Source organism: Ipomoea nil, unplaced genomic scaffold (assembly GCF_001879475.1).
Source record: "Ipomoea nil cultivar Tokyo-kokei standard unplaced genomic scaffold, Asagao_1.1 scaffold3195, whole genome shotgun sequence".
NCBI classification, from domain to species: domain Eukaryota; kingdom Viridiplantae; phylum Streptophyta; class Magnoliopsida; order Solanales; family Convolvulaceae; genus Ipomoea; species Ipomoea nil.
Window position 1 is genome coordinate 4,149,472 of NW_017619623.1, and position 11,694 is coordinate 4,161,165.

At 39.9% G+C, this 11,694-nt stretch overlaps 1 protein-coding gene across 2 annotated transcripts; it reads left to right on the forward strand.

Moving 5' to 3' along the window:
* The first annotated feature begins 1,836 nt into the window (after window positions 1-1,836).
* LOC109168319 (kinesin-like protein KIN-13A) lies at window positions 1,837-11,302 on the forward strand. Of its 2 annotated transcripts, XR_002052067.1 has the most exons (15): window positions 1,837-2,031; window positions 2,136-2,283; window positions 2,379-2,622; window positions 3,104-3,325; window positions 3,565-3,756; window positions 7,120-7,227; window positions 7,363-7,440; window positions 7,711-7,792; window positions 7,918-8,080; window positions 8,552-8,881; window positions 9,360-9,578; window positions 9,654-10,236; window positions 10,329-10,394; window positions 10,514-10,923; window positions 11,004-11,302. XR_002052067.1 is itself a non-coding variant. In XM_019317334.1 (14 exons), the coding sequence occupies exons 3-14, from the start codon at window positions 2,428-2,430 to the stop codon at window positions 10,691-10,693; spliced, it is 2,418 nt and encodes an 805-aa protein (XP_019172879.1). In that variant the 5' UTR covers window positions 1,837-2,031; window positions 2,136-2,283; window positions 2,379-2,427; the 3' UTR covers window positions 10,694-11,302. The 2 variants fall into 2 exon arrangements, 1 of the variants encoding a protein (XP_019172879.1); XM_019317334.1 differs by having other exon boundaries at window positions 10,514-11,302.
* The last annotated feature ends 392 nt before the right edge of the window (window positions 11,303-11,694 follow it).

The window sequence follows — 11,694 nt, forward strand, 5'->3', positions numbered from 1 at the left end:
AAAGGCAAGGTATTTTCCTAAAACCATTTTTTATGCATCTGTAGGAAACAATCCCAGTTACTGTTGGAGGAGTATAATGGCAGCCCATGATGGTGAGTCTACGCTCATCCGGGGCCACTCATGGCTATTGGATGGGGATGCGAAAATTCATACCCCTTTGCCAGTCCAATTACAAGGTGCAAGGGTGTCAGGTTTGATTGATCAGGATACTCATACATGGGATTTATCTATTTTGCATGATATTTTTGACCCAGAGGATGTTAATCGTATTCTAAGGGTGCCTGTGTGTCCAACTTATGAGGACTCTTGGTACGGGCACAAGGAACCCAATGGTTCATATTCTGTGAAGAGTGGTTATAGGTGCATTATGGGTGATTATGATCTATCCCAACAGAGTTTTAATAAATGGCCAGCATTGTGGAAATTAAAAACCCTCCTCGTTGGAAGACCTTTTTGTGAAGAGCTATTAGTGGTATCCTCTCCACCACTACATCCCTCCTTTTTAATAGAGTGGAGATTAGTCCGGCATGCCCAATGTGTGATTTGTTTCATGAAGATTTTTTTTTTTTTTTAACAAACAAACGAACTGATATATTAGATAGCCAACATGTTCGAACCAGCAATACAAGCAACAAAGTAGGGAATACAATCAACAAACTCAACTTTGCCCATCATAGAGTAATCTAAAGATTTCTTGGCAATAGCATGAGCAAGGCCATTTGCCTCCCTCTTGACAAAACGTATGCTTACCAGATGCAGCTGGTTCAACAAAGATTTTATATCTTGAATAACAAGGCCAAAAGGATCATTATTCAAACCTCCAGCAACTGCTGTAGTGACAAGTTTGGCGTCTATTTCAATAACAACTTGAGACCACCCCTTTCCCTTGACCCAGCTCAAAGCCTCTCGCACTCCCACAGCTTCCGCTTCCCGGACAGAAACAGAATAGAGACCTTCCATCGTGTTCCATCCCATGCTCAGTACAGCTCCATCGTGTTTCATGAAGATGTTATGCATTGCCTTATTGATTGTGGTTCTTGAATGCTATGGATTTATTAACATCATATTTTCTTGTTAAAGTGGTTGCAGTCATATACTACCTTTGGAGTGCGAGAAACGAAACCGTCTGGGAGGCGTGCATGCCGCGGCCTTCCCGAGTCTGGCGCTGCGCTGCTGCAGCCGTGGAGAGTTGGAGAGCTACTGCGGAACACGACACCTGCTCAAGCTGGCCAGCAGCAGCTGCTGCCTCAATTGCCCTTCGGAACCCACTGCTATGTCGACTCATCCTTCTTCGCGGATACGGGAAGGGCGACCTTTGGCGCGGTTTTAATCTCGGCCGATGGGCAGTTCGTCAAGGCCACTAGCGGACCACTGCCGTTTTCGGAGTGTGCACTTATGGCGGAAGGCTTAGCCTACAAGGAGGCCTTAGCATGGTTACGGGAAGTGTGGTTGAATCAGTCACAATTCTTACGGATTGTTCGGTCTTGCATCGCTATATCACTGGTACCGAGAGCTCACCTCGTTCGTTTGTTGGCATAATTATTGAGGATTGTAAGGCTATTCTAGCATCTTTAGTTAATTTCTCTTTGTTTTTAGTGTCTAGACATGTTAATTTTATTGCTCATTCTTTAGCGTCTAAAATCATTTCTCAAGCTGGGACTTCGTCCCTCCAGACTTTATTGTCCCTTTTCTGCAGTAATGAATTCACAAAAAAAGTGACCGAATTACACATTTTTTTCTTCTTCAATGACCTAATTGAATTTGCATTTTCAGATTATGTTCCGTGGCCAATGCAAAGCTTATTTCTTTTCTATTTTAAAGAACAAACTTGAATGCATATATGGATATGGAGTTACTCTGTCAAGAAGGGTTGAATTACTCCCTCTGTTATCATCATCTTCGCTTCCAAGCAATTCCTATATATATTTTTCAACCTTTCTTCTATAATATCTAATAAAAGATTAGGGTTTTTGCTTTCCTCTTCTTCTCTCTCAGATCTATTTCCGGCCTTCAAAACTCTTCAATTCGATTGTACGGATAATTTCTCCCCTTCTATATCGCTTGCTTCGTCTTTGTTCCTATGTATTTCTATATGTTTTTTTTTTGGGGGGCTTGATTTGGTTTTTGTATCGTAGCTGCATTGGTATGGTTTGAAGGACGGTCGGTGCATTTCGGGGATTACGCCAGCAATTTGTGTTGATTTTCTGGATTCGGTCGAGTTGAATTGGTTACCGGGTGCCAACGCTTGAATGTGCGCCTTCCATTTTGATTTTTCTTCCACTTGTAAGTTGCATTTGTTTTTACAGATCAGTTTTCGTAAGGTGATCTGTGATTCTTAGGATCTGAATTGTGATGGAGTTTTCGATTCTCTGGACTAGTGAATTGCAAATATTGAAATTGGCTCCGCAACGTCGGTCTCAGCGCCACATGGGTGGCCAGATGCAGCAAAGCAGTGCCGCAGCGACAGCTCTGTACGATCACCCCGGCAATGCTGGCCATGCCGGTGATGCAGGGGACGCCGTCATGGCGCGGTGGCTTCAGTCCGCCGGCTTGCAGCATCTGGCCTCTCCCTTGGCGTCCACTGGTGTCGACCACCGGCTGCTACCTAACCTTCTTATGCAGGTATTGAACTATTGGTCTTAGTTCTAAATTGTCTCTGAATTATTTACATATGGCAATGATTAGCATCAGTTTTCCTTAAATTATGTGGTGGAACTTTATCCTGTTGTAGAATAGGACTTGAGAAATTCCTTTAGTATGATTTTACTTTGGATTGTTTCAACTGTTTCTATGGTGCTGCATTTTGCACTTTGTTCCTCTCAGTGAACCTTCTTCTTGTTATAAATATGTATTGTTGATTTATGGTCAGGTGCATTATGGTTGAAGTAGTAGGGTCATATCTTCCTGCAAAATTATGTTATAGTTTTGGCTGCCTGCAATTTCACAGTGAATCAGTGATTGTAGTTGGGTTATTTTTTTATTTAGTTTTGACACTGTTGCTTTTTGGATTATTAAACCATCATTTATAATATCATTTATGTTTGGTGCATGTTGGCATATTGATAGTTTTGTAGTAATGTTGGACCTTGTGATGCCGTCTCAGGGATATGGAGCACAATCTGTAGAAGAGAAACAGAGACTTCTCAAATTAATGAGAAACCTCAATTTTAATGGTGAATCTGGGTCTGAGCCATATACTCCAACTGCCCAAAGTTCAGGTGCTATTGCAGTGTCAGATGGTTTTTATTCTCCAGAGTTCAGGGGTGATTTTGGAGCTGGACTTTTGGATTTGCATGCTATGGATGACACAGACCTCTTATCTGAGGTATGAAACATGTTTATTTTGGCTGAAAGAACTCAAAGAAGTGTTTAATTTATGGGTAAAAAATATTCACCTCCTACACCCTAAACAGACATTATTTAGAGGGAATCACTTCTGAAGCTATCCTATATTCATAGGTTCCTAAATTGGTCATATTGATAAGGTTGAATGTCTGGTTTCATATTCATGACATTAGGGCATGTGTTACTTCTGACTAATAAGTTGTTTATTTGCTTCTTTAGAATGTGGTTACTGAGCCATTTGAACCCTCACCTTTCATGCCTGCTGTAAACAAAGCATATGATAGTGACTTTGGTGTGCTGAACAGTCAGCAACAAAAGGAACAGATAGATGCACATGCTTCTATTGGGGTGCCTGGAAGTGAAAAAGATAACATTACAAGGGAAAACAATGTGGCAAAGATCAAAGTAGTGGTATGTCAATTCGGTTGCTAAGACCCCTTGTTTGCCTCTATGCGTTGTTTTCCTTGGCAACTTTGTGTTGGAAAATTTATAGAGAAAATGTTGTTCATGAATTATGTGCATGTGATCTAACATTTGTGTGGTTATTTGGAGTTGTGTTGTGTGTAAATAATCACATATAATGTTAGATGATGAATAAGAAGTTATAATCATGAGGTAGTTATTTTATCACGATAAGCTTGTGAAATTGCAAGGGAATTTATCTTCATTGAATAAATCGCTTAACAATTTGATGCTCGAATGTTGGAGTAAAAGAAATGGAGTTAATTACCGAAATGGTCCCTTGACTATAGCGAAATTATCAATTTGGTCCTTGACTATTTTTTTTGCCTAATTAAGTCTTCAACTTTAAAAATCTTAACAAATTTGGTCTTCCGTTTGTTTAGCCGTTACGTACTTTTACTCGGGACCAAATTGGTAATTCCGCTATAGTCAAGGGACCATTTTGGTAATTAACTCTTCAGTTTAGTAAGAGAGGAAATGGTGCATGTGATGATCGAAATGGTGGCCCGAATACAAAAATCATGGCCCAAGGAATGGAATAGGGCCCAAAATAATAACTAAACAAGCTAAGGGAACTAATAAATGAAATAAAACTTATATGTTACCGATAGGACTCGAACCTGGTGTGCCAGCAGGGGGTTGAAGACTCAGACCAATGGACCGACAGGGGTTTGGTGAGCCAATGGTGTCTTTAAAAGGGAGGGAAGGGTGCCTATTTATACTATTGAGGGATTCGCGGATGGTTGACAAATGGACGGCATTTGCCAGCCTTCATTCTAGACCACACACGTGTCCCCCCACTACCTTGCTTCCAGTGAACTCTCATGCATAAGTGGAGCTTCCTACCCTTTAGTACACAAGATCTTGATTGGCTTGGTGGTTTAGGACTTGTGCTGTTATGCTTGAGGTCGTGGGTTCGATACGCCTAGTAATAATTCTAATAATATTTTGCTCCAAGCTTCCCCTTTCCTTAGCTCGATAGAATTCCATTATTCTTGTTGGGCCAACACATCACCCATAAAGATGGACACCCCGTTTGAGCGGTTGGGCCGACTTTCCCAATAAAATGGGCCCCCGGGGTCCCATATCGCCATCCCCCACTTTCTCTGGATCCTGAAGGAAGTATAATTCAATACCACCACCTCCTCCCTTTTCCAAACTCAAATTTTCCAGATATTTGTTGGCTGTTGCTTCCCAAGCATGTGGGTTGCGATAACCCACATGCCCCAGCCACCAAACGCCATGCGGATTGTCAAGGTCAGCAAGTCCGCGCATGTGGGTTGCGATAACCCACATGCCCCAACCACCAAACGCCATGCGGATTGCCAAGTCCGGCAAATCCGCGCATGTGGGTTGCGATAACCCATATGCCCCAACCACCAAACGCCATGTGGATTGCCAAGTCCGCACATGTGGGTTGCGATAACCCACATGCCCCAACCACCAAACGCCATGCGGATTGCCAAGTCCGGCAAGTCCGCGCATGTGGGTTGCGATAACCCACATGCCCCAACCACCAACTGTACACGGACTGCCTACCTTGCCATGCGAATCCGGTACTCAATCATTCGAATGGCCGTGGGGCTAACATGCATAGCACATAGGAACACATAGTTGAGGTAGCCGTAGGCCAAACATGTATAGCACATAGGAGCACATCGTTGAGGTGGCCGCAGGCCTAGCATGCATAGCACATAGGATCACATAGTTGAGATGGCCGTAGGCCAAGCATGCATAGAAAATAGGAGCACATCGTTGAGGTGGCCTCAGGCCAAGCATGCATAGCACATAGGAGCACATAGTCCGGGAAAATAAACATAATCTTTACTGAACTAAGTGTAAAAGTGCACTCACCAGGATAGCGTCTTAATGTGCTAAGTGTGTTACCTCGTAGGGTAGCTCATCCTGCGAATCAGCTATTTGGGCATTACCTCGAAATCTTGCTCAGATAATAGAGACTACAGACATGGGCTAATCGTAACGATCCCCACAGATGGCGCCAATGGTGGTTTTAATAGGACCGGGTCCACCATAAACCGAATATAGAAATACAAAACGGAGGTAGGCAAAGAATAGCTTTATTACTCGGGGCGCTAGGCCCAAAATAGTACGTATAAAGCCCGAGGTACAGGCCCAGAATGGCGGCCCAAAATAATAACTAAACAAGCTAAGGGAACTAATAAATGAAATAAAACTAAATATGTTAGCGATAGGATTCGAACCCTGGTATGCCAGCAGGGGTTGAAGACTTAGACCAATGGACCAGGAGGGGTTTGGTGAGCCAAGGGGTGCCTTTAAAAGGGAGAGAAGGGTGCCTGTTTATACTGTTGAGGGATTTACGGATGGTTTACAAATGGACGGCATTTGGCCGCCTTCATTTTGGACCACACACGTGTCCTCCCACTACCTTGCTTCCAGCGCACTCCCATAAATAAGTGGAGCTTTCTACCCTTTAGTATATAAGATCTTGATTGGCTTGGTGGTTCGGGACTTGTGCTGTTATGCTTGAGGTCGTGGGTTCGATACCCCTAGTAATAATTCTAATAATATTTTGATCCAAACTTCCTTTTTTTCCTTATCCTGATAGAATTCCAGTATTCTTGTTGGGCCAACACATCACCCATAAAGATGGACACCCCGTTTGGGCGGTTGGGCTGCCTTTACCACTAAAATGGGCCCCCCGGGGTCCCATATCGCCATCACTACTGTAAGGATAAGATTTTATCATATTTTTTGAATTCATAATTTAAACTTCTTGTCCAGTGGTGGCTTTGATTAACCCTTAATTGCCATATTTGACACCCATAAATAGGTGGTCCATTCATGCATTTCAGAAATGGCAAAAGAATACCGCGGTAGAGGAAATGTAAAGGGAAAATTATTTTTCCTTATTTCCTTAAGAGGAAATAGTTGTGAGGGAAATTATTTTTTCTTATTTCCTATTCTTTGCCTAGAATGTTGTAATTGAAGTCTTAGTACTTCTTTGTAGAACATACTTTGACAAATATCCTCTAGCTTCACTCTTGTGATTGAATTTGTCAAGCAACCAAATTCAATTGTAACACATTCATTGTATCTCAAAAGTTCTTATATGTTATTTTGTTGCTTTGATAAAAGATTGATAAGAAACTTTTAGCAAAGTGAACCAAGTTCATGCCTTGAAGGCTTATTCGTTTTATTCTCTTAAATCATTGTTAATATCATAGCAAAATTTTCCAACATTTTGTGCCATCACTTGATTGTTTAACCATTGACTAGAAATTGCTTATATTGTTTTGAATTTTTTTAATAGAACAATGCCATTTTTTGTAGGTGCGTAAAAGACCTTTAAATAGGAAGGAAATTTCTCGTAAGGAGGATGACATTGTCACTGTATCATCTGATGATTGTTGTCTCACTGTGCATGAGCCCAAACTCAAGGTTAGAATGCTATTTGGCACTTAAGGCGTATATTTATGTCATATCACATATGAGGTTGGAGGTAATGAGTACTTGAAATTTTCTTTGAACTTCTCTTGATTGGTTTGTGTACTAAGTTCCATTTTAATTTGGAAGGTTGACTTGACTGCTTATGTGGAGAAGCATGAGTTTTGTTTTGATGCTGTTCTGGATGAGCATGTAACCAATGATGAGGTATGTATTTGTTCTTATGGTAACATTTGAAAAAGTCACTTAATATTCCATTTCTTTTCCATGTGGAAGATGTGCCAACATGTCTTGTTTGATCTTTCACTTTCCGATATAACTGAGAAACTGCTCTATGTCTTCCTCCTTTTTCCTTCTTATTTCCCCCTACTTGTGGACTGGGACTTGTCTGCTTTAATTTCTTATTTTTCTGTTTTCAAAGGATTCTGTTAGATTGTACTGTGTCTCAGTGTTTGAATGCTCATCTATCTTTGGAAGGTGTATCGTGTCACTGTGGAACCAATTATTCCAACCATTTTTCAGCGCACAAAGGCAACATGCTTTGCATATGGTCAGACTGGTAAGTTGATCTTCCTTCCTCCACTAGTTACTGTATATGAAGTGCAGATATTTACCTTGTTTTTTCAAGGGCTAGTGTACTCCCCTTAACCCCCTTTTCTCGTGTTTTACTGCCTTTTTGCTCAGGAAGTGGTAAAACATATACAATGCAACCATTACCTCTTAGGGCAGCTGAACACCTTGTTAGATTGTTGCATCAGCCAATCTATTGTAATCAGAGGTTCAAGTTGTGGCTTAGTTACTTCGAAATATATGGCGGAAAACTCTTTGATCTTCTCAGTGATCGAAAGTCAGTATGTTCAATTTTTCACTTTAAGACTTAAGAGTCTTGTTCCTTGTGTGGATTTATTTCTTGATGAAATGTGACTTCTATGTGAACTGTGAAGTTTGTACAAGTATTTAGCACTATTTCATAGGACCAATAATTCTCCTATGTTAATCAACCTAGGTTTTCCATTATGGCCTTGTGAAATGCTTCTTGCTGATTCAATATGAATTTTTAGTCAAGAATGATTAAATCACCCTGGAATATGTTTTTATAGTATTTGACAGGCACACTTCTACATATAAGAAATTTGATACCTATCCTTGGTAGATTGATGCTTAAGTAGGTGTGGTGATTGTGAGCATAATATCTTGCTTATTAAATATGTTTGAGCATGTGGGTCTTAACTACATATATGCATGCATTAATGTGAAATTGATAGTTGAAATGTAATTACATCCCGGGCTTCATACCAGTTACTCAAATATTTTGTAGGAAACTCTGTATGAGAGAAGATGGGCGGCAACAGGTTTGCATTGTTGGGCTACAGGAATTTGAAGTTTCGGATGTACAGATAGTAAAAGAGTATATTGAAAGGGGAAACACTGCAAGAAGTACTGGTTCCACTGGTGCCAATGAAGAATCATCAAGATCACATGCAATATTACAGCTTGCTGTCAAAAAGCACACTGAAGGAAAAGACTCCCGTCAAAATAACGATGGAAATGAAATGAAGAGCGGAAAGGTTGTGGGGAAGATTTCTTTCATTGACCTTGCTGGCAGTGAAAGAGGTGCTGACACAACGGATAATGACCGACAAACAAGGTAAGCATTCATTACTGTAACTTTTCATTTCTCTTGACATATTAATCTTTGGTGGTTTACTGGAAGTCTGGAAGAGGCACCACATTAGTGCACCTTCCTATTTCTTTAGAAACTAAGCTTCATTTTGCATGTGTTATTCACTTATTTGTCTACTTCTCCACAACCAAATCTGTTTTGAACCATGATGCATGTGCAGTTGTGCAAACTATTTTCAAATTGGTATTTACCAAAAATGAAGTGTCAATAATTTTAGTAGTGTGTGTAGTATTTGTAGCATTTACATGCTTTATTGTAATCCTAATATAGGTAATGCAATAATGCAGTATAGTCAAATTACTGCTCTCTTTGCTTTTCCCTTTCCTTCCCACTTCTCCCTGATTTATTGGATTTACATTTGATACGATTGGAATGCATTTTGCACTGTGGAGAAGCAATATGATGACCATGATGGTGTCATATCCTTGAAATTACATTTCAGGATTGAGGGAGCAGAAATTAACAAGAGTTTGTTAGCTCTTAAAGAGTGTATCCGAGCTCTTGACAATGACCAGATTCATATTCCATTCCGAGGGAGCAAACTCACCGAGGTGCTTCGTGACTCATTTGTTGGTAACTCGAGGACTGTCATGATTTCCTGCATTTCACCTAATGCTGGTTCATGCGAACACACCCTCAACACATTGAGATATGCTGATAGGTCTGCCTTTTTTGGTTAGTCCAATACTTTTAACCTCTCATTTGGTGCTTTAAACTGACTAGATTTGATTAACAGGGTCAAAAGCCTCTCTAAAAGTGGAAACACAAAGAAAGATCAGAATGCAAGCACTTTACCCCCTATGAACAAGGAAACTTCTTCAGCACCGTCTTTGGCCATTTCTGCTGATGCTGGTGATATCAATAAGCAGGTCCAAGGATCAAAAGTATCAGATATGGGTAGAAGGATTTTGGAGGAAAGTGGGGCAACTTCTGATGTTACAGAAAGGGAAAGGCTTGAAGTTAAGAATACTTATGGTGGTCCTCCTAGTCAGAAGGCTTCTTCAACATCATATTCACAAAATTCGATGGATACAGAAGAGAAAACTCAGAAAGTCTCTCCACCACGACGGAGAGCTTTCAGGGACGAAAAACCTGAAAACCCTGAAAGGCCAGGAAACTGGTCAAAAAACCATGTCTCTAACTCAAATTCCTTCGTGACTGGCATCCCTAGCATTAAAAGTACAAGCATCCCTAGTACAAAAAGTACAGGCATCCCTAGCATACAAAATACAAGCATCCCTAGCATAAAAAGTGTGGGATCGAAACAACAAGAAGTCGGGTCATCACCAGAGGATGACAGTATTAATGAGATATTGGAGGTTTGGTCATGAATAAGCTACTGCCTTTTGCTCCAGAACTATTTTCTTATGAATATTTCACAATTAACTGTTTTCTTCTGTGTATTGTAAAGGAAGAAGAGGCCTTGATTGCTGCCCACAGAAGAGAAATTGAAGACACCATGGAGATTGTTCGTGAAGTAAGCTTAATAGATTGCATAAACATTCAACAATCATCTTAGTCATGCAACAAATTTATAGGGGTACATAGTACTCTTTTAGGTGAACACCACCTTATTTCTTTTCCCTTTACCACCAGGAGATGAAACTGTTGGCTGAAGTTGATCAGCCTGGGAGTCATATTGATAATTATGTGACGCAGTTGAGCATTGTGCTCTCACGCAAAGCTGCAAGCCTGGTTAGCCTCCAAGCTTGCCTTGCAAGGTTTCAACACCGGCTTAAAGAACAGGAAATATTGAGTAGAAAGAGAGGGCTATGATGCCAGGTGATACTCACAAACCTTGTATCACTTGTCACAGTGTAGTTTTTAAAGATATAGCACTCTAAAATGCATCATTTTAAAATCGTGCACATAAATCATCAACTGAATTTGTGGTGTGATGATTCTGTGCTTGAACAAAAAAGTACTTAAGGCCTCAATAGTGCTCCTGTGAAGCAGTTGTGCGGCTTCAAGGCCAGTTAGCTATGTTGAATTCTTTTGTGATGAAGGTTTGCATTCCAAATATCAACAACTGCAAAGCTTGTAATTATCAGCCAGTTAGCTATGTTGAATTCTTTTGTGAATGAAGGTTTGCATTCCAAATATCAACAACTGCAAAGCTTGTAATTATCAAATGTTGTTTCTTGTAAATTAGTCGAATATTTTGATTGATGAGGTTCAGATTTCAGTCTTTTTGATGAATATACTAAATTGGCCCCCCTAACTATTGTGTAAATTGTTTACTTTACGATGCCTAGCGGGTTGCAGAGTTTGCACACATATATAGGGGATGATTGGTAATTAGTTGATAGTTGGGGTGTTTGACAGTAAGCTTTAGCTGATTGTGTTAGCTATTTATTAGTTGGTTATAAAAATGTATTTAGTAAATTAGTTGTTTGCTTTCAGTTGATTATATATGAAATTAGTAGTTGTACTTGTGCGATGCACGGTTATATATATAGTATATAGAATATACAGTATAATATAATCAGATGAAAAAATATACCGTTTGAAAACTTAATAAATTTGAAATGATAAACTTTGTAATTTTATTACACATTTGAAGACTTTTGTACACAATATTTTTAGTCGTATTTAGACATGGTATATTTTTGTCACAAATTAAAATTTTTAAACTTTTAGGTTACTAACTTCTGAAACAGCTATGTACATTTGACCATGGTTAAAGATGTCTTTTAAAAAAAATTCACTTTTGAAAGTGCTTGTTTATTGTCATGGCTTAAGATAGCATCAAAAGAAATTGCTTTCGTTGGAATTTG